The sequence below is a fragment of the Aptenodytes forsteri genome, unplaced genomic scaffold, assembly GCF_000699145.1.
Source record: "Aptenodytes forsteri isolate BGI_AS27 unplaced genomic scaffold, ASM69914v1 Scaffold83, whole genome shotgun sequence".
Classification (NCBI taxonomy): Eukaryota; Metazoa; Chordata; class Aves; order Sphenisciformes; family Spheniscidae; genus Aptenodytes; species Aptenodytes forsteri.
This window is the reverse complement of record NW_008795371.1, coordinates 6,107,467-6,127,972: the sequence shown is the minus strand read 5'-3', so window position 1 is coordinate 6,127,972 and position 20,506 is coordinate 6,107,467. Positions and strand designations below refer to the sequence as shown.

The following is a 20,506-nucleotide window of genomic DNA, read 5'->3' as shown; positions in this document are numbered from 1 at the left end:
GTGGCTACAGCGGTCTGAAAATGCAGCAACTGAGAGCAGAGAGCTGATAGCAAAGGCTTCTGCCTTATGCAACTCCATAAGAACTTGCTGTTCCTTGCAGATGCAGAGATAGAAGGGGATGGGAACCTTTTCCATTTTCACTACTGCAAATTATCCTAGATATCAATCAAAAGGAAAATCAATGTAAGCCTTTAAATCTTTTTAACTATAGAGTCTGATATTTCTTATTGACTAGCAAAATCAACACAAATTTGGTTACTGAGACAGAAATGTCTTTGTGGCTTATGGGATTCCCAATCAAGTAATTAAGTTAGCTGGTAAAAGAGTCCTGCAAACAGCATGTCCCAGAGGTCTCCCAGCTATTTGTCCTTGCATGTCCTCTGGTCTCTACAGAAAAAGCTGTCACCACCATTAACAATGCTGTACCAGTCCTTTCTTCACAACAGCCTTGGTTTTTTGCTAAATAAGGAAAATCACTAAATTAGATAATAAAGGTGTTACTGGCACATCAAAGACAAAACCCTTTGCTCTGATTCTCAGAGTGTCCATCCCTGAGCACAGGAAAAGGGCTGGCGGTACATGACTGGCTCTCTGTGATGGGGCTCTTTCCCTTCTGGCCAAGAGTGACCCCCCAAAACCGTTTGGGAACCTTCTGTTCATTTCCCACCACTCATCCTGAGCCACTTCCCAGACTCACCCCCTGAAAGAAGATGCAGAGGGCAAGGCTGACTGGGCAGTTTGGGCATAGCGGGGAAGCTCTTTCACCTCACAGTATTAGCTGTGTGCTTTTTTTTCTCTCCTGTATTCTGCTAGGGCAGAGTCCTGAGCGAAGAGGATGGAGCTAATTCATCCCTTGGCTCACATCCACAGGGCTGGTGCTCCCCTTCCCAGCTGCGGTGCTCTCGAAGGTCATCCCTGGCGGTCACACATCCTCCTGCCAGGGCTGAGCAAGCCTCCAGGGGCAGGAATGCCCAAACAGTATTTGGGCCAGGGTGCCTCCCTGGTGCCTCCCCAATACACAGGGTGCCTCCAGCAAGAAGCAGCTCATGCCACACAGAGCAAGGCTGACATATGAGAAGCTGGTGAGCACACAACTGGGGTTACAGGGTGAAGGGAGCTGTACCCACAAAGAGAGAGCAGTGACAGGGAAGAAAACGAGACCCAGGCTGACCCATGGAGAGGTGCATTGGACACAGCATTGCTCACGTAGTGCAACAGCAACACTGGAAGAGCATCTGGCTTCAGAAGACGGGGATGAATAACTTTGCTCAGGACCATGATCTAGTCCTCCCCATAACTTTAAAATATTGACCAGCCATGTCAGAGTTGTTAGAAACAAAGCAAGCAGCAAAAGAACCCAGGAGTGATCCTGTAGGATAATGTCCTCATAACTGCTGGGGATTAATGAGATGGTTAGAATAAGGACCATGAAGAATAAGTGACTTATCGAAACAGGGGTTACCCAGGGAATGGTTAGCTGTGCTCACTGCACAGTCCATCCTTGTACAAGAATGTTGCATCTGTTCGAGCATCCTCATCAGATCTTTACAGAAATGTTCCCATTGTGACTGTGAAGACCTGAACAAAGGCTGGAGCCTTGGGGCTGCTGTAAGGATGCAGCAATATCAACCGGCACTTTTGGTGGCTCGGAGGGGAAGGACTCCACCTTCTGAGCGTATTTTGTTAGCTCAGCTCCATGTGAGCTCCTGCCAGTCCTATTGGAAATGTCAGGCACGTCTGGAAGGGCTTCTGCAGCAGCAAAGATCACTGTGCCTGCTCTGAGTAAGCCCAAACTTGCTGTGAGACCCTCTGGGAGGGCAGGCTGCTGTATTAATACAGGGTTTGTCTGAGTGAACCTGACTTCTGGTTCTGAGTCGGGTAACAGGCAGTCCTTGCCCACACTGAGCTGCAAAATAGCACATTGCCATGCTTGAGCTCAGTTCTCACTTAGTCCAGTGTACCTGTAGAAAACTAAGAATCCTTCTTATGGGAGGATGGCTAAGAAAAGGTGGGATACACCTGCTAGGAAAGATACAAGTAGGGTTGGTGCTGCCTTGGAAAGGCTACACGACCCCTCAAAGCCCTTCCCAACCTATTCCCTGTAACTCTGCCTTTAGCCTTCTTTTATGTCTGTTATAATTCTGTGGGGTTTATGACCCATTTTTTGTGTATTCATTGCATTTCCCAGGAGGTGAAATGAATGATGGATACATTATTTTTTAAACTGCAAAAGTAGTTAACGTGGAAAAGCCCTAAACAGGCCAGGATTCTGGCATGTCAGGAAAGTCTACATTTAAGTTTGAAGCTAAATTGTCTGCTGGGGTGAAATCAGAGTCTCGGCTGGAAATATTTTTCCACACCCCTTAGCTTTGAGGAAAATGCAAAGTCAGCTCTGAATCAAACTTTGTGGCTTTGGTCCTCTGGAATAAATGCAGCTTTGAGTCACTCAAGATGTGCTGCAAATTACACTTTAGTCTCTGCATTGAGGACTGCTGTTAAAAAAACAATACAGATGATAAAACAATTTTTGTCTGCAGCCTGCTGTGCCCAGCACTCAAGCTAATGAGTAGGGGGTTTAGGACTTTTGACTTGCTTGGAATAGGAGCTGGAAGCTGGACTATGCAAATGCTTAACGCAGCCTGGACTAAAGCAAGAGAGATTAGTCATGGGGCAAACAATTCCGGTTCTGCAACAAGAGAGCGAATAGAAAATGCAAAGACAAGCCATTCCTTGAAACTAGTAGGAGGAAGTTGCATTGAACAGGTAGTGACACAGAGTGAAGGTGACAAAGCCGCCTCTTCTTGGCACTACAGAGCCCCCAAACTCTGATCTCAGGCACACGTCCACGAGAATTACTTGCGCAAATGTGCTCATCACTAGACTCCAACTCCATTTAACAGATATGATTATCTCTCTGACAAAGCCTGATATTTGAAGCTCACAAGCAAATGTGCCAGCAGTAAAAATACAGGCTTTGTTCTGCTCCTTGCATTTCCCAGTTGGAAGGAACACAAACCTGGCAACTGAAGTCCTGCAAAATAGGCAAAATACCTGCAGTCTCATAAGATCCACTGTATGTGTATGTACAGTGGCTATATATATGCATAGACATGCATACACATATGTAAGACTCATGTTTTTCTCCACAGTTTCTTCCTGTTAGGCTCAAAGAGAGCCCCATTGATACCAGAGGGAACATACACATTGACTTAGATAGGAGTTACATTGGGTCCTCAGTTAAGACTAATTAGTTTTTCTTAGCATCACTTATAGCAAACAGCCTCTGGCCATCTGATCCGCGCTCTTCCCAGGAAGCTGGTGCTGGCAGATTCACTCTCATGCTTCCTTGCCATGTTTGCTCTATCATCTCCTTGATCTGTGCTGCTGTGGCAGTGTGTAGGGCATGCATCTGAAATAAGGACCATGGTGGACCCTGAAACGGGCTGTTCCTTTGGCCCTGAGCCCCTCGGTATGAACAGCCCTTTCTCTGCTCCCTCAGAGAACATCTTTCTTTCTTTCCCTTTCCAAATAAAATGTCTGAGGAATGATTCCTGGCTGAGCAAAGGCCAATGATGCAAACTGTGAGCAATCAAAAGGTGTTTTCCAAAACTGTAAAAGTGCAGCCTGCAAGCATGAGGAGAGCAAAGAGGGGTTAATTAAAGCACTCGTGTCTGTTACCTGTGGGATTGCCTTTATGAGATAATACACAAGCAAACAGAAAGTATATGGTATTTCCAGAAAGCATTCTGTTGATCCTCTTTCAGACACAGATATAGAGATAAATTACTTGGAAGTGAGGAGCTGTGGTGCCAGGCATACAGAAAAGGGCATGATACCACCAATCAACTGTGCAGCAGTGCTCTGCTTCTGCTAGAAACAGTCTCCTGGCTTCTCCTGAGCTGCCAGCCACTGCTCCTGAGTAAGGCAGCATCTTCTCCTTGGGAGTAGCTGCTTCTCCTGCTCTCCTGAGCTGTGAGATCAAAGGGGATTCTAAGCCTGGATTCAGTGGTATTGGGAAGCAAGGTTTTCCCCATAAGAAGAGTCCCTGAATCCTTACATCCAGTCTGAGCACAGCTATGACCCTGAAAAGTGATGGTATGCTGCAGTTCAAAATACAGAAGGTGTCAGCCTGGGACAGGTCTGGACAGCATCCAACTTTGAGCACAGTATTTGATCAGAAATGTATTTCATAGGTTAAAAAAGAATTAAGAAAACTCCTTATGATTGCAGGTTTTAGAAGATGAGTGTCCGAGTTAATTTTCACAGGGATATTCTTACAATTTCCTTTCCCCCAACTATAATTCATATTTATGACACTTGCAATTTCTAACAAGCCTACAGACATTTTTGTGAGCCTGATGCTCTTTCCCACCTGGTTGGTCCAAAGAGCCTATCCTTTGGGACCACTGCCTCAGCCGGAGGTGTCGCTGGCTGAACAACCAGGGAGGCGACCAGAAGAGCTGAGGGTTTTCCATCCGTTCTGAATTCTCTTCAATTTCCCTTTAAGTCCTCTTCCCTGCCTCTAGCTCACTTACACATCTGCTTTCTATAATATTTCACGGGGTCAGAACAGAGGAGTTGTCTACTGCTATTTTAACTATTTTTAACTGAATCCAGCCATGCACAATGCTTGGCTGCTATTCCAACACATGAGCTGGAGCATCTGTGTCATAAAAACTAAGGCTAATAGTGGGATGAGAAGGTGGTACATCTCTAACTTTTCGGTACTTCCATGCATGATGCAGTTTAAAGGTCAAGATCCTCTATGTGACCTTATTAGGCTTCACTTATATTTTAAGTAAGTTTACAATTCAAAATTGAAGTTTTTCACTTCCTTCTGAAATTTGCACATGCAAGTGGAATCTGCAGCTTTCATTGCACAAAAGTGATACCATAAAATGAAAATATTTTACAGTTTCATGTGAAAATGTCCTTGGTCTGAGCAAGAATTCAACATTATGAAAGTTAGCATAAGCAAGCATTAATTTTGGTATTGAAAGGGAAGAAAAAAAAATCTCATTTTTATCAATTAGTGTGAAAAAGACATTTTGAAAGAAACAAAAAAAAGGGGGGAAAAAAGTATCTGGGATGCAAAATGCCATGGAAAAAATTGTGACTTTTGCTGGAGAGCACTTAGCTAAAGTATTTATCACTTCTACATTATTCTTACTGCAAAAGCATCTAGCATCCCTTCTGCTAGTAACATAAACTGCATGACTGCAGGACAAATGTGGCACACAGGGAGTTCAGGACACCACAAGATAAGATAAAAACAAATAAAGCTAGTGAGCAAAGCGGTAAAATGGTAAAAGGAAAATTAACTTGATCTGAGGAGCATTTTCCAATCCTTTCACCCAATCCTCACCACCCGCAACTCTCCATGTTACATACAGATAAGCACAACAGCGGTTCTGCAGCTTACAAAAGAGAAGAAAACATTAATAGTTGATAAAGGTGGAAAAGGCTTTGCATTGAAGCTCGACAGTTTTGTGATTTTCCTGATGCAGGGAAGACTTGATCTTTGGAGCAAGGCATGGTGTGTGACCAAAAGAGCAGTGACAAGATGTGATGCCTGGTGGTGCTTCATGTTAATTCCTTTGCCATGTGAGCTGTGAGATAGTTGACCTTAAAAATCCTATAATATCACTCAGTACTGCACTTTCCCTCATACTGCATATTTTGAGTAAGATATTAGTAATCTCAGTAAAGGAAAGGGCAAATGCTTTCTGCCACTGACAAGCTAAACTCCAAGTGCTTACAAATAGCATCCAAAGCACTAAATCTGGATAGGTTTTGAGATACAAGCTGCTGAAAACCCTGTTAAAACTGAAGCCAGGGAGAATCAACTCAAAAGGGCAATTAGACTTCACTTTTGGCTTGTTTGCACTGGCTGGTGGCTCAAAATTGCCTGAAAAATGGCCACTGTATAATTAACTGGGAGACAACAGGGTGTATCGCACGCTCCAGCTCCCGCCAGAGGCTCCACAGTTTTAGCAAGACACCAGTATTTAGTGCTAAACTTTATTAAGCATGAAAGGAAAAAACAAACAAACAAATTTGAATTTTTAATGTTCTAAGTTAGTCCTTAAAAAAACATTTATAGAATAGATGATAGTGATTCAACCGAGCAACCTAGGAAGGGAGGCTAGAATGAATATTGACCCTGCTTTCCCAATCTGTGGTTTGTGGTAAAGGAAACAATTTTCAATTCTTGATCTTTCACTACTAGCAATTCTGATTGTGAAATAAAGACACTGCCAATATTCTTCATTATTGTTAAGACCTTTATAAAAGGTTGATTCGGATTTGGAATTGCTCTAAAGTCTACTAAAATGATTAAATTGTTTAAAAATTACTGACCTAGTTCATTCAGATAGGTGTAGGGTCTCCAGTCTGCAGTTTCTCTGTCAAGGATTTTGTTACTGAGCTGTTCAAAAAGTATGATAATGGGTTAATGCTGAAATAAACAGACAGTTCCCACTCAAGACTTCAGCCCAATGATGTCACGAATAAGAATGGGGGATGACTATTACTTTGGCCTCACCATTTCAGTTCTTTATCTGTATGAATTTGACAGTTGTTCACTAGCATTAGGGAAAATCACAAAGGAAAGTCACTTCACCAAGCAATGAACACAAGCATGCTGGAAAATAGAGGATTTCCTTCAGTAACCAGTAATCACGACTCCAATGCCTATGTACATAGAGTGACATGCTGGCAGTTTCAAAATAACTAATGAAGATGGATGGATCAAAACCACCTACATGAGCATGCAGATAGGAGCTGTTTGGAACAAAGGAGATTTGCTAATGCATCTGTGTATTTAGTTAAAAGACATGTAATGGCTACAAGATTTCTCTCAATTCAAGGAAAATAACATTGGCAATAACGAAGCATAAAGCCCCGTGCAGATCTGCCAGCAAAAGCGGAGAGGAGTCCAGGGCTGCCATCCAGATGCTACTGTTGGAAAAACACCTCTTGCAGGGCGGCAGCTGGGACCCTCCGTGTGCCCAGGGCGCAGCCGGCTCTTGTGCCAGCACGGCTGGGGAGGGGCGGATGGGCACAGCCTGCGCCGCCGGGGTGGTACCATCTGGAGAAGGCTGCTATTGTATTAAGCACACATGTCAATATGCTTTTGATTTTTTCTGCCATTTGTAGAAGCCTCACTCAAGGTAGGTAATGCTTAAGCACAACATCAAGAGGCAAGCACAGCGTCTGCCTGAGGGATGGGGATTTTGGGGACCTGGAATGAGCTCGCTGGAGCATCTCTTATGGCAGTCAGTGAAAGGAGAGGGGCTGCTGTTTTGGGGGTGCATGACACATTGTCCATGTGTCTGCAGAACAGCCGCTGTCCCTGAACACTGAGGATGGCTTTGCAGGAAGCCCAGAGTCCCCCAACACTCCTGGAAATACCTGACAGTGCACATGCCACCTGAGGGGAGGGGGACATGGCCCTGTGCTCTTAGGACATGTAGTCCCATGCATCCCCCGAGTGTGTGGTCACAAACACCTTTATGTTGTGCTACCAGCCCAGGAGCCCGGTGAAGGGTGAGGTGCACTGTGCAGGATGCTGTGCAAAGAGGCATGATGGCTCAAACCCTGTTTTGGAGAGATTTCCTTAAAGGAAATACAGCCAGATGGGGAGGGATAAAAGGGCTGTCCCATGTAGCAGTCGGGGACACTGCTCTGTGCCATGTAACATGGACACAATCTCAGGGGCAGGGCAGTCACCAGGCAAAGTGGTTTAGCCAGTTGAGTCTGCTGCAAGGAGCACACCACGGCCTGAAAGGAATAACCATGTCATGGGAGGTGGAGAAATACAGCAGTGAGGAGAAATGCTGGACCAAAAGAGGGGAGGAGGGCATGGGGCTGGGCAGCTATGCAGCTCCTCTGCCCCTTGGTTTAGGTAGTGACCACACTGGGGAGGGCTTAGGGTCAGGAAATTTCCTCTGGCAAAAGTTCTTCTATAACTAGGGCAATGGGGATGAGCAAGATCCTCCCAGCCAGCCAGATGTTCTGTGAGCATCCCCAAAGCTGGGTCACTGAGGATAAAGCTGCAGAGCTCTGCAGCCTCTCCCTTATCTCTAGGGAAAGCATCTGCAAATACTCCTCTTTACCAGGAGTACCACATTTAGGACAACCACAGTATACATTACAAACTGCATATTGACATTTAGAAGCTTTTATCTGATCACAGAAACTGGGTTTCATTTGGGTGAAGATTTTTAACAACCACAGGCAAAACCTGGCCCTCATTGACTGAATCCTACTGATTGAATTCCATTGATTCAGGATGCAGAAAGTGATCTGATGTGTTTTTACACCAAATGTAACCTGCCCTGGCTTAAACAGACACAGGAGAAACCACAGTGTGAGCACTACACAGAGGCATAGGAGACAGCACAGCTAGAAAAGGCTGTGCACGCACACACATGTGTGCACACACACACAAAATGTTGGGTCTCTCTACAAGCAACTGCACAGTATTTTTAGAGCTATTCAGCTGAAGCTTTTACACAAATAGGTTTCATCATTTACAAAGCATGTAAGCGTGCTCCAAATGGGCTGAACTCCAGCCTGGAAGAAAAATTCAGGACACACAATAGTGCAGATACACCGACCACACACACACAGAGATGTGTGTGTATACACACACACACACACACACACACACATATATGTGTAAAAGTATACACACAGGCACACACAGAGACAAAGATAGATTAATGCCAGCACACTGAAAAAAGCCCATTTCAAATTCATCTGAAAGCCAGGCTCTGGTTGAAAGAGATCCTGCTGCTGAGCCACCAGCATTGACCTTGAAAGAGGCATGAATTCAGGGCGCTACTGTGCCCTGTGCTGTGCGGGAAGTGAAGCCAGATGATCACAGCGGTCCCTGTGGCCCCACAGTCCATGAATCTCACATCAGACAGCACCAGCAGCACAGTGATAGCTGTATCTAGTGCCTCATCCTGTTCCTTCTCATTTTCTGTCTCTATATATTCCCACTAAGGTAACGTGTCATCAGCTCATTAGGCACCTTTGCACCAGCCACTCTCCTCAAGGACATGCCCAAAGCAGAGAGAAAGTTGATAAAGCTGGTTGCCTGCAATATTTCTAGAGCAATCAATTGCCTGAGAGCAGTGGCTGTGACTGCACATCCTTGCTCCTGGCACAGGCTGTGCATCTGGTGTCTCCCAGTTGACTACACAGGAGTCATTTCTTTATCATTCAGCAGCTCCTTGTACTCCCCCAAAACTGGGAACATAAACACTGACAGCAGATACACGGTACGGATGGATGGGGCAGTCAGACCAAACAAGCAACGGCAGGGCGTTCAAAAGCAGATTGGTTTGTAATGTGGTCACAGAAGAAGGAAACCGATGTTCCTGGCCCTACACTTGGCCCGTGTAAATCGGTGCAGCCCCACTAATGGCACTGTCAGCTTTCATCAGCAGAGCCGACAGCTTTTTTCTTCATTTCAAAACTTGCAGCAATAACATGAATGCTGATTTTTAATCCAGCTGCACCACTGAGATGACATTTATTGAAGTCTTTGAGTTTCTATCGAAAGCTGTGTTTTTGCAGGATTTATAAATCAGCTCACAAACCTAAAATTTGGCATGAAGAGCTATGGGCTAGAATTGGTTTTTTTAAATGAAATGATTTGGGGACATTTCTAAGTTTTTCAGAATGCAGTAATTATGAAGAAATGTGATTATAGCTGTCTCTTTGTGCTACTATCATTTCTTAACACACTATAATTTGTTAATTTTTTTTTTTTTAAGATAGAAGATACTTCAATTTTTAGTGTGAAGCAAAATTGCTTTTCTGGAGGAAAAAATACTTCATACTAGATTTATCCACTAAAAATCCTAGCTTGTAATTTTAGCAATTTGGTTAAAACTACCTCATAACTCGCAACTTTTCCTTTAAGATCAGTGAGGTACTAGCATAAGTAAAGCAAAGTCATTATCTGCCCATCTGAAATAGCTGGATAGATCACAGTGGCAAGTTGATCACCAACATGCCATGTGTCAATGCGCAGGTTTTCTAAGAAGTCCGAGGTGATTAGCCAAAGAAGTGCTGGCGGGAACTCCATCATACCTTTATCCTCCAAGATAGCAACTGATAAGAGTTTTGCCATTAACTTTCCTGACTACTGACTTCAGGTTTCCATGGTCCAAGCCTGTGTTTCTCAGTTTTAGATGGCCATCCTGAACACTCTGAAGCGATTCTATATTTGCAGTCTTCCTTTTTCTTGGGCAAGTTTTAGTCAAAGCTACTTTAATGATGCTTTCTGTGGTTGAATTTGTTTTTATTAGCTGGGTGACATCCAGTCAGGCCATTTCCAGTGATGTCTGTTTTGCCGTTTCTAATTTTATGTGAAGTCTTTGGTAGAATTTAGAACTTCCTTTAATAGATGCGAATCTGCTGGCTTTAAAAACTCAGGACATCTAATAGCAATTGATTTTTATGATGTCTGTAGAAACTAGCAACACCTGGGCTCTAGCTGCAATGCTGTTCTCCTTTGGTAGGGAGTGAGGGTGGAATTAAGAGCTCTGCAAAAGAGCAAGGTGAGAATCCTTCATTTGCTCATGACATACCAGTGTGGCAGCCTCATGCTTTATACAGGGTATTTTTCACACACTTTTGCAGCCTTCTGTAAAAGGGACATATATTCCTACATTCATGCACAACTCAAAAACTCAAACATACAGCTAGCATTGAAGCACTGAGAGTGGTTCTGTGAATGGTCTGACCAAATGCCTCTGAGTCTTCAGTGTTTGAAAATCTGGTCTCTAACTCAAGCAATGAGAGCTCTGATGTGAAGACACGGGTACGGAGGTAAGTCTGTGTCCTGGTTTTGGCAGGGATATAGTTAATTTTCTTCCTAGTAGCTGGTACAGTGCTGTGTTTTGGATTTAGTATGAGGATAATGTAAATAACACACCGATGTTTTAGTTGCTGCTAAGCAGTGCTTACACTAGTCAAGGACTTTTCAGCTTCCCATGCCCTGCCAGCGGGAAGCTGGGAGGGGGCACAGCCAGGACAGCTGACCCAAACTGGCTAAAGGGATGTTCCATACCATGGGACGTCATGCTCAGCATATAAACTGGGGGGAGTTGGCTGGGGGGCGGTGACCACTGCTTGGGGACTGGCTGGGCATCGGTCGGTGGGTGGTGAGCAATTGCATTGTGCATCACTTGGTTTGTATATTCTTTTATCATTATTATTGTTGTTGTTGTTATTATTATTTTCCCTTCCTTTTCTGTCCTATTAAACTGTCTTTATCTCAACCCATGAATTTTACTTTTTTTCCCCGATTCTCTTCCCCATCCCACTAGGGTGGGGAGTGAGCGAATGGCTATGTGGTGTTTAGCTGCCTGATGGGTTAAACCACAACAGTCTGTATCTCTATTTACCTACTTCGGAAGATTTTGGTGCAGTAATTCTGCAGCACAATTTCACTTGAGTTCATGTACGATACTCCTTGGTAACTTGCAGCCTCATTATTATTTGCTGCTGCACGTTATAAGAATAAAGGCCAAACTTACCTGTAGGAGCTAATAGGCAAAGGTCAAATTTTGGCTTTGCTTAAACTAATAGTAAAATATCTATTGACTTCAATGGGGCCAGCATTTCAGCAGAGCTGACTTCGCAAGTTCGCTCAAATGGGAAGAGCATTTACTTGTAACAAGGTGCTGGTAGTTACAAACTTGCACTGAGATGCAGGAGCCTCTGCTTCCTCCTTAACCCCAGGGATGCAGAGCCATTCTCCTGGACCTTGCACAGAGACACAGCTCAACTCTACCAACTCCTGCTGGCAGCCGGAGCAGGCTTTAGGGACACAGGACTGGAAGGGCTTTGAACGCTGAGTGCCTGAGTCCAGCCACCTTTTACTGCAAACACCCAGGCACATAATCACTTAGATAGCTGATCAAGCTCCATTTTAACAGTAATCAGATTTCTTTGTCCCATTAGTCTTACTGGGAAGCTATTCCAAAATCTCACTGATCTGATGTTAGAAATCTAATTTCCAGCCTCGATGCATTCATGGCCAGTTCATCCTCATTTGTTCCTGTGCCAGCTCTGTCATGTAACTTAAATAGTTCTTCTCCCTCCTAGTGTTTACCCTGTTGTATTTATAGATGGCAATCATACTCTCTCTCAGCATTCATTTTGCTAGATAAAAGAAGCCAAGACTTTTTTTACTCTCTTTTCATACATTCTCCCTTATCGTCTCACTTGCTTTTGCCTGCATGTGTTCCAGTCTGAGCGCTCCACTAGCACAACTAACCCGTCCTGTATACACCAGGAGGATTTTAATGCCTCCACTCGTACTTGTCTCTCAGCAATTTCAAAGTTTTTACCTTCAGGACATGTATAGGGTCCTGAGCAGTGGCCAATGTCTGTCTGGCAGAGGGGAAATGAGGAGGTGAGATACCTTCCCTCTGGTCCTAGACAGGATGCGGGAAGGCTTGGCACTGCTCCCTTCCTATGAAGACAGACCTGTCCCACAAACTGCAGTCCTCAGTGCGATGCTGGACCTTTTAGCTTCTATCAGCCATCCCTGCTCACCTTGATTCCCTAGTGAAGTACCCACCATGTACACTGATAAGAGCAGCAGGGTTAGTAAATGCAGTCAACAGCATAGGACAGCTGTGCTCAGTGCCCTGCGGCCAGACTGACCCTTGCTGAGCTGGTATAGGGCTGGGAGAGGAAAGCAGAGACAGCAGGAAGGAGAATAGAAATAGTATGTGTATAGTTGGGTGAGAAAAGATAATGGGAAAATGGATATGAGAAAAAACAGATAATAGAGTGGAGACAACACCAAGGGAAGAGGAGAGAAAAGGCAAAATAAGACACAGAAAGAGATAAGAGGACAAGAAGGGCAGGGGGAGCACACGAGAAAGTCTTCTCAAACTGGAGTAGGGCTGCATCTCCCCATTGCCGTCTCTTTGTACCTTTGCCCAAGCTGTCTCTCCGAAAGAAGTGATAGAGGAATGGCTCCAGTCCATCGCCTCAAGGCATGATCTCCTTTGAGCACAGGAAGGATAATACAGCCAGGGCTCTGGCTCAGCAGTTCAGAGATTCCTCTGCCATTTTTTTTTCATTTTGCATCTGTGCTGGTTCCTTTGTGACCCCAGCTGCCACTATAAAGAAATGAATCCTCCGAGTACAACTTGTGCACATTTCCCTGCAGAAAGTGGGAATGGCACCAGACAAACTGATTTGGAAATGAAACTCGTTAAGGCAGCCATTAGGGACTTTATATGCCCTTTTGTCTCACTTGGCTGGAGAACTGCATAGACAGAAGCAGCGTATTTTTGGCCATCCTCAGCTATTCAGTACTGCAAAGAATTCTCATGAATAAGTAAGATGGTGGGAGATCTAAAGGAAAAGACAGGCCATGTATTGTGATAAGTGCCCTAAAAATACCAGATCCATCATTTTTTCTTTTTTAAATATCAAGACAACCTGCTGACCGACTACTGATAGCCAGGAAGGCTAGCAGCTTCCAGGCTAGTCCAAATGCATCACTTGGGTTTTAAACCTTTTCGGCAGCTTAATATTTGAAGTAGCTCTGTGACAAGATGGCACTGCAGGCTGGGAAATCAGGATAGGTGCTTGCTTTGACCTTTTCTGAATTCATTTAAATAACTACAACAGGATTAGTGGTCCAGACCCACACTCATGGTGTTCATCCTAAATTTGACATTATGAGCATTTGCACTTTCAACTTGGGGAGCAAAAATGCATGATGTGAAGGGACCATCTACACCAGAAAACATATTTACACATCTGTCTAAACTTTTCTCTGAGAAATCTCTGGAGCCAGCCTTTTTATTACATTTTAATGAGATTTTCTTTTAATAACCAAGAAATTACTTACAGGAGCACATGTAGAAATATTTTTGCATACCCTCTCTTGTAGAATAGTGTCTTTTTTGCATTAATCTTGTTCTCATGGCTTTCCAGTTAGCAGAGCTATATTTGGATTAAGGTGACACAGCCTGCAAGTACCATCATTTTTAAAGCTGACAACCTTGATGGAATGAATTGCATTTCCTTTTTCCTCTGCTCCCTACCCTTTGCTCTACCTTGGCTTATTAAGGCTATAAGGGAAGAGCTGGCTTACCATTTACCATATCTGAATCTATTGCTAGTGAACTGAGTAATAGTGTTGTCCATGAATGGTCCTAGGGAGTCAATAGCAACATGTGATAAATAAGGTACTCCTGGATGTTCGAGCAATACAGTCTGAATAGCTCTGCTGGAGAGCCACAAGTAACAGCAGAGCTCTCAGAATGCCCCTGGACGAGAACAGTGCTCAGAAACACCCTAGATACCTTCTTGCATCTATCCGCTTGTCTGTGTCAGCAGGAAATTTGTGTGTCTACTGATCTGGGAAACAATGATATAGCAAAGTTAGACTACTGACTTAATGCTTCATTGATTTACTTTTGTTATATTAATGGATAATTACAATTATCTAGTTATTTATCTTTTCTGAGAAGCAAACATACCTTATAGTTGCTAAGACACCAAGCCTTATTGACCCAGACAGGCATGTGCTGAATCTCCAGTTACCATGCACAGAGATTATGAAGACACACACAGGGGAAAGCAGACCTTTTTGTGTCTGTTAGAGCTACAATGCCAGGAACTGCTACACTGGATTTTTAAATAATGCTGGCAGACAACAGGATCCAACAGGCATTGCTTTGGTTGATTTCCTTGAACTGATAAGAACATTGCTACAGTGGGGTGGGATAATATCTACCTTACTGGAGCTGTTTCCATCCAGATTACTGGTAAAGAAGCGTGAAGTCACACCACATGAGAGAGTGTGGTAGCTTGGATTGGAAAAACAATGTACACTGCTGCTACCTTGAGATATATCTGGGAAGAAAACAAGTCATCACAAAATACTTTGGAAGCCATAACAATTCTTAAGAAACTGAAAACATGCTAGAGATGATCTAGTTTAGAAAAATTTGTTAGAGTACTGAGTGTTATAAAACATCTCCAGATAAAATCTATCCTGCATTATCATGGTGTGAAGCTCTTGATTATTAGCATTAAGTATAGGATAAAAAAGCAAAATATTTAATTAATACAGTGTTATCTTTCTGAAGATCTTAAAGTAATTCCTGACAGTCCAGCTGCTTTGCAGGTAAGGGAAGAAATGCAAAACTCAGGAAATGCATGATCTGCAACAGAGTTTCTTCCTTGGTTTAAACACATGTAAGAGCTACTGATGAGAATAACCCTTATAGTTACAAAACAATTAATTTTTTTTTTGTTACAAAAAAGGTAGTTAACGTTAGAAATCGAGGTGCTATAACTGTACAGAGGAGTCCCAAACATTTGACACAACTTCTTGTGCAAAGGCTTAGAAAAAAAGAAGGCTGCAGCACTGAAAGGCAAACTTGGGCAGTCACATTGTTACGCTTAGAGACATTTTATCTATCTCCTTACTTTAACTTATGAACACATTTACCAAACAAAATAATTTACCGAGAAAGGCATCATATTTATACTGGCAGTTCTAATGAAAACATCAATCCCAATCTGGTTCCAGCTTAATAACAAATTGATAAATATTTCAAAGTACAATCAGAAGAAAGGATGAAAAATTTAAACTGAAGCAGTATCATTTAAACAGCCAAGCCCTGTAAGAAGTAAATGAATGGATTAGTTTTAATAAACCATGGGCTTAAATTGCAGGCAGAGAGGTTAGTTATAGGAAACACCTTCACATGGAAAGGGTAATGAAGTGCTGGGGTGGCTGCTTGTCCCCTTCACCGGAGATCTTTAATGAAGGTTGGCAGCAGGTGGGTGAGGAAGGACACGGACCTGGCTGGTACTGTCTGCAGGAGAGGGGTACCCAGTCACCATCAGCCACCTCTCCTTGCCCTCTGCATTTGCATTCCTGTGAACATGCACTTTGCTTTGCTGACATCTTGTGGAGATCTAGATTTAGCTTAATTTACTGCAAAATACCCTGTTTCAAATAAGTGGTTTTATCTGCAGGGTGTCTATTACATAAGCGCTGTGGCACACAGCTGAGGGAGGAAACTGCACACACATGTGCATATCTGACCAAGCATTTATTTTCTGCTGAAACACACAGAGCAATTTTTGAGGTCAGCTCTATTTTGTAGCAAGTGCAGAGCTTTTTAGTTCTAGCTATTTTCCGAGGTTATTGCTAACAAAGAATCTCAGATCAGGGTGTGACTTCCAAACTAAAGTCTTTGCATTAAATTTCTTTCAGCTAGCCACTGCCCAGCACAGCAGCCAGGCTGCCAGGACTTTGCCATCTCCCCTAACTATAACTCTGTAATATTTGAAATAGAATTAACAAGAAACAAATATCTCCGGGGGTCTGCAAATGAGAACTGGGGCTGGAACCCAAACACTGCAGTCAGTGTATGCCCATCACAAACACAGCTGCTCACATACAGCTTTGAACCTGCTAATGAGGGATTGGCAGCTCACCAGGGGAGCAGAGCTCATCCACCCTTCTCACGACCTGCGGTCCCAGTTATAGACACTTGAATCTGTGTCTTTCTGCTTTGTAGGTGAGTGTCGATGGCTGAGTCACACCAGCTCTCAGCTCTGCCTTCCCCCTTCCCTTATCTGTCATGCCCTCGCTCAACTGAGGGCAAGAAGGACCAGCTCAAAGGAAAAGAGGCACAGTCCACTGCCTTTGCTGTGAGATAAGAGGGCACATACCGATGGTTACTGTGAGCCAGCTGACGCATTACAAGTTCACACCCAGCTTATCTGGTCGTAGCTTGTTTTGTGCACCTGAAATGAGCTGAAGGAAAAGTCTACCAGACTGCCCTTCTACTTAGCACAGTGCTGAATTAATGAATCTGAGCTTGCACACAAGTCTGTATCACCAAAAATCTTTTCTTCCTTCATTGCATGCAGCATCATATACTCAGAATTACTCCTTCTACACAGTTCCATTTGGTTGATACTTAAGTACCCACCCAGGCTGATTTACCTTGATAGCACAGTCCATTTTCTACACATTTATTCATGAAGCTCTTATAACTGCTGGCTGGAAATACATCAAATTCAAATCTAATGCTATCCCAGTTAAAAAAGAAAAAAACAAACACAAAACCCCCTCTCTACCCAAGGATGAGAATTTTATTCTGCTCTGAACAGTAAGCAAACACTTAAATGACTAAAAAAGAAAGGGAATGATTTAAATGAAAACAAACAAAAAAAACCCCAAAGGTTATGTTAATGTTAACATGGGGAGACCAGTCCTGTGAAGGGATCCATGATGGCAGAGTCCTGCCGTGAGCCCCTCAGGCCTGAGGCTGAGCTCCAGTAGAAGACCTATGAGGTCTGAATGAAGGCCAGAACACTCTGTCACTTGAAAGACTAAGCTTGTGCTCCGAGCCAGGGCTGTGAGGTGACACAAAGAGCATTGGTCCCAATCCTGCAGCAGCAGTGGGACAGTGTAGTGTGGAAACTGGGCACAAGGCCAACCATGAAAAAAGGGAATAAGTAAGCACTCTGCAGTAAGTACAAACCCAGACATCTCAAGCTACAAAATGGAACTGATTTCTTCTTCTTTTTGTGTGGATCTTTGCCACCCATACAGAGTGTCAGTGGTGTGGATGAAGACTTCATGCAGAAGGGTTCACTCTGCCACCTCCTACTACACGTCATCTGCAGGATCATTTCTGTAAACATCTTATCTAGGCTGCAGGATCCATGCAGGATCCAAAGCTTGATTTGTATCGAGCTTTGCTTAGGTTTTGGCTCTCAGCATAGGATTCACCCATATCAGAAAGTTCCTTAAGACCTTGATAAGACCTCAAGGATCACTTCAGCCCATAACCAAGTCTTTGTGAAAGTCACAAAAAGAAATCTCTGCTGCTCTCCAGCACTGCTGCATAGTTTTCCTTTCTGTCCCCATCTCCTTGAATTAAACAACCTGCACTTTAAAATCCTTTGTTGGACGCAATGTATCGTTCTCATGCTGGGGAGCACCATTTTGATTTCAGGCTTATTTGGGAAAATCTGTTCTCAGATCCGTGTGCTGTGGTTAAGCTCTCCCAGCATGGTTGGTTTTCTTTCCCACTGGCTGCTGCTGGCTGCTGGGCAGAGTGTCTGTTTTGCTGCCACATCCTTCATCCACAAACGCAAAAGAGTCTAAGGGCTGCCCAGGGGGTTCCCCTTCCTTATAATCTCTCTCACACATATGCATGGATTATCAGCATCAGAAGAGCTGAAGATGTAAAGACTAAAAACATCCTCCAGAAATAAATTAATGTGCTGGAAGAAATTACTGCCTACAGGAGCTAGGGGTCTGCATACGTGACTCTATTCAGAAACAACACTACCTTAACAAGAGTAAACAAGCGAAAAAACAGCAGTGGTGATTCAGGTTAGCCATAATGTTACAACCCATATAGGGCTGGACACTGCAGTCATTGTTCAGGTGGAATTCCTGCTGAAGTCCATGGGTTTTTGTGGGATTATATTAATTGCACAAGTACATCTGCATAGTATTCTGCCGTTAATCCACATACGAAACTCCAGGTGAAGGTTGAAATCCCTGTTACTTCTATGTAATACTGCTACTGTCCTTCAGCGTCCTCTGCAAAGCACAAATGCACACATGCACTCATATACACACGTGTTGTTCTTGCCATCAAGCCATGCTATGAGTCTCTGTTTCTTATCTGTGATCTTGTCTCAGTATCCATCTCCCCATTTCCAAAGGTGCACGTCAGTGCCTCTTGCTGTCTTTCTGCTCTATGGAAGTGAAAGGCTGAAAACAGCATTGGTGAGGCCAAAGCTGGGAAGGTTACTGATGGGTAGAAAGTTTCAGTAGCAGAATGTGCTGGAGGACAGTCAGAATTTGGCAGGGAGCTTTCAGAAGCCTTGTCTAGAATTTGTAAATGCCCTTCTAAAACAAAGACCAAAACTTGAAACAATGCTTTTACCTGCAGACAATTTATAATGAGATGAAGATGGAGCAGTATGGTTTCTAACTTCTTAGTCTTCCTCTGAAAGCTCAGATAGCAGAGTTTTTCAAGGGGGAGGCAGGAAGAAAACTGTTCTTGTGACCTCCAGAAAGAGATGGCTGACCCCAGTCAGCTGCAGCTTCCTGAGTGATAAAATTTATATTGCTACAAGGACTGCACAAAGAAAGAAAGAAAGAAAGAAAGAAAGAAGAAAGAAGAAAGAAAAGGCCCAGTCTCTGCATCCCCATCACTGACTGAGATGAACAGGAAGTAAACATTATCCAATTTCTTTCTAGAGAAATTTTTTTCTAGAGAAGCCCATACAACCCCACTGACCTGGTGCTGTTTGGGATTGCAAGGACCTGGTACTTCAGGTTTTTTACAAATTGAGCTGACACAGAGCAGCAATGTCACAAGGGCAAGAATTAAATTCACTGTCGTTGCCCAAGGACCAGAAGAGATCCCAGGTTCAATGCAGCTGAAGGATGTGATCCCTCAGATGTTTATGATGTATCCAGGAATTCAGCTGTCCCCAAAATATTTTGTTTCCTCAAGTACTTAAGTATCATGTGGCATCAAGAGCTCTGGGATAGGTGGCTGCACCTGAAAGGAATGTGAAGAACGTTGTATAGGGAGATGCAATGCCCACAAAGACGTAACCTGCAAGGATAGTCCTGGGCTACCAACGTCTTCAAATGTAATGGCTTTCCCTCTGTGGCTGAGGAGGAAAGTCATCTGTCTATATTAACTTCGAAGGATGACAGTATCCTTTCTCAGCATTAGCCTTTTTTCGGACTTCTTGCAGAGTGTCAGACTGGGATACCATCAGGTCGATTGGGAAGACTCCATTCATGGTAAAATATGGAGAAAAAACAACCGAGGGATTTTTGTCCCCTTGTCTGAAAGGAGAAGCTCAATTACTCCAGTCAGGAACTCCCAACCTCAGCAATATTCCTCTCCTTATTTTGAAATTTGTAAGTTGTGCCTCTTAAGCATGCTGAGTTACACATACATTAACTAGAAAAGCACAGAAATAAATGAGGTGTAGCAGGCTTTGTAAATAAATGGATAAAGTGCCAATACAAAAGAAAAGGATTGCTGAAAAGTTCAGAACATTTTTCCATGCCAGTGGCTGTGATCTGCTCGCTTGGAACTAGGAGCCTCACTGCTGCTGAGATGTGCAGCATGCAGTCTTTTGCATGTTCATGGCCTGACTCTTCAAATGACGTTGAAATGACAATTTTCAGACCAAATTGTGATGGCAACTAGCCAAGGATCAGATGAGCTCTCTCTGGCAATGCTTTCATACATTTCTTACCCAAATGGCAGCTTAACCAAGAGCCTGCAAAGCTAAAATTCAAAAATAGGAGGCAATGGGAGGAAGTCCAAGGCTGATTTTTTTTCCCCTTCTTGTAGCTATCAGAAGAAGGAATGCTCTAGTATAGGCCTGAGTGGTCTAAATATGAGTTTAGGCAATGGTGTTCAGCAGACAGCCCCTGATG

General features: G+C 43.5%; 1 protein-coding gene across 1 annotated transcript in view; it reads right to left on the bottom strand.

Annotated features, from left to right (window-relative positions):
- Positions 1-20,506, bottom strand: part of MEGF11 (multiple EGF like domains 11) — a 219,362-nt gene that overhangs the window by 8,487 nt on the left and 190,369 nt on the right. The window contains exons 21-22 of the mRNA XM_019472384.1: positions 14,789-14,907; positions 6,361-6,427 (exon numbers count right to left, since the gene is read on the bottom strand). Coding sequence (XP_019327929.1) covers positions 6,361-6,427; positions 14,789-14,907 — 186 coding nt within the window. The remainder of the gene's footprint in view (positions 1-6,360; positions 6,428-14,788; positions 14,908-20,506) is intronic.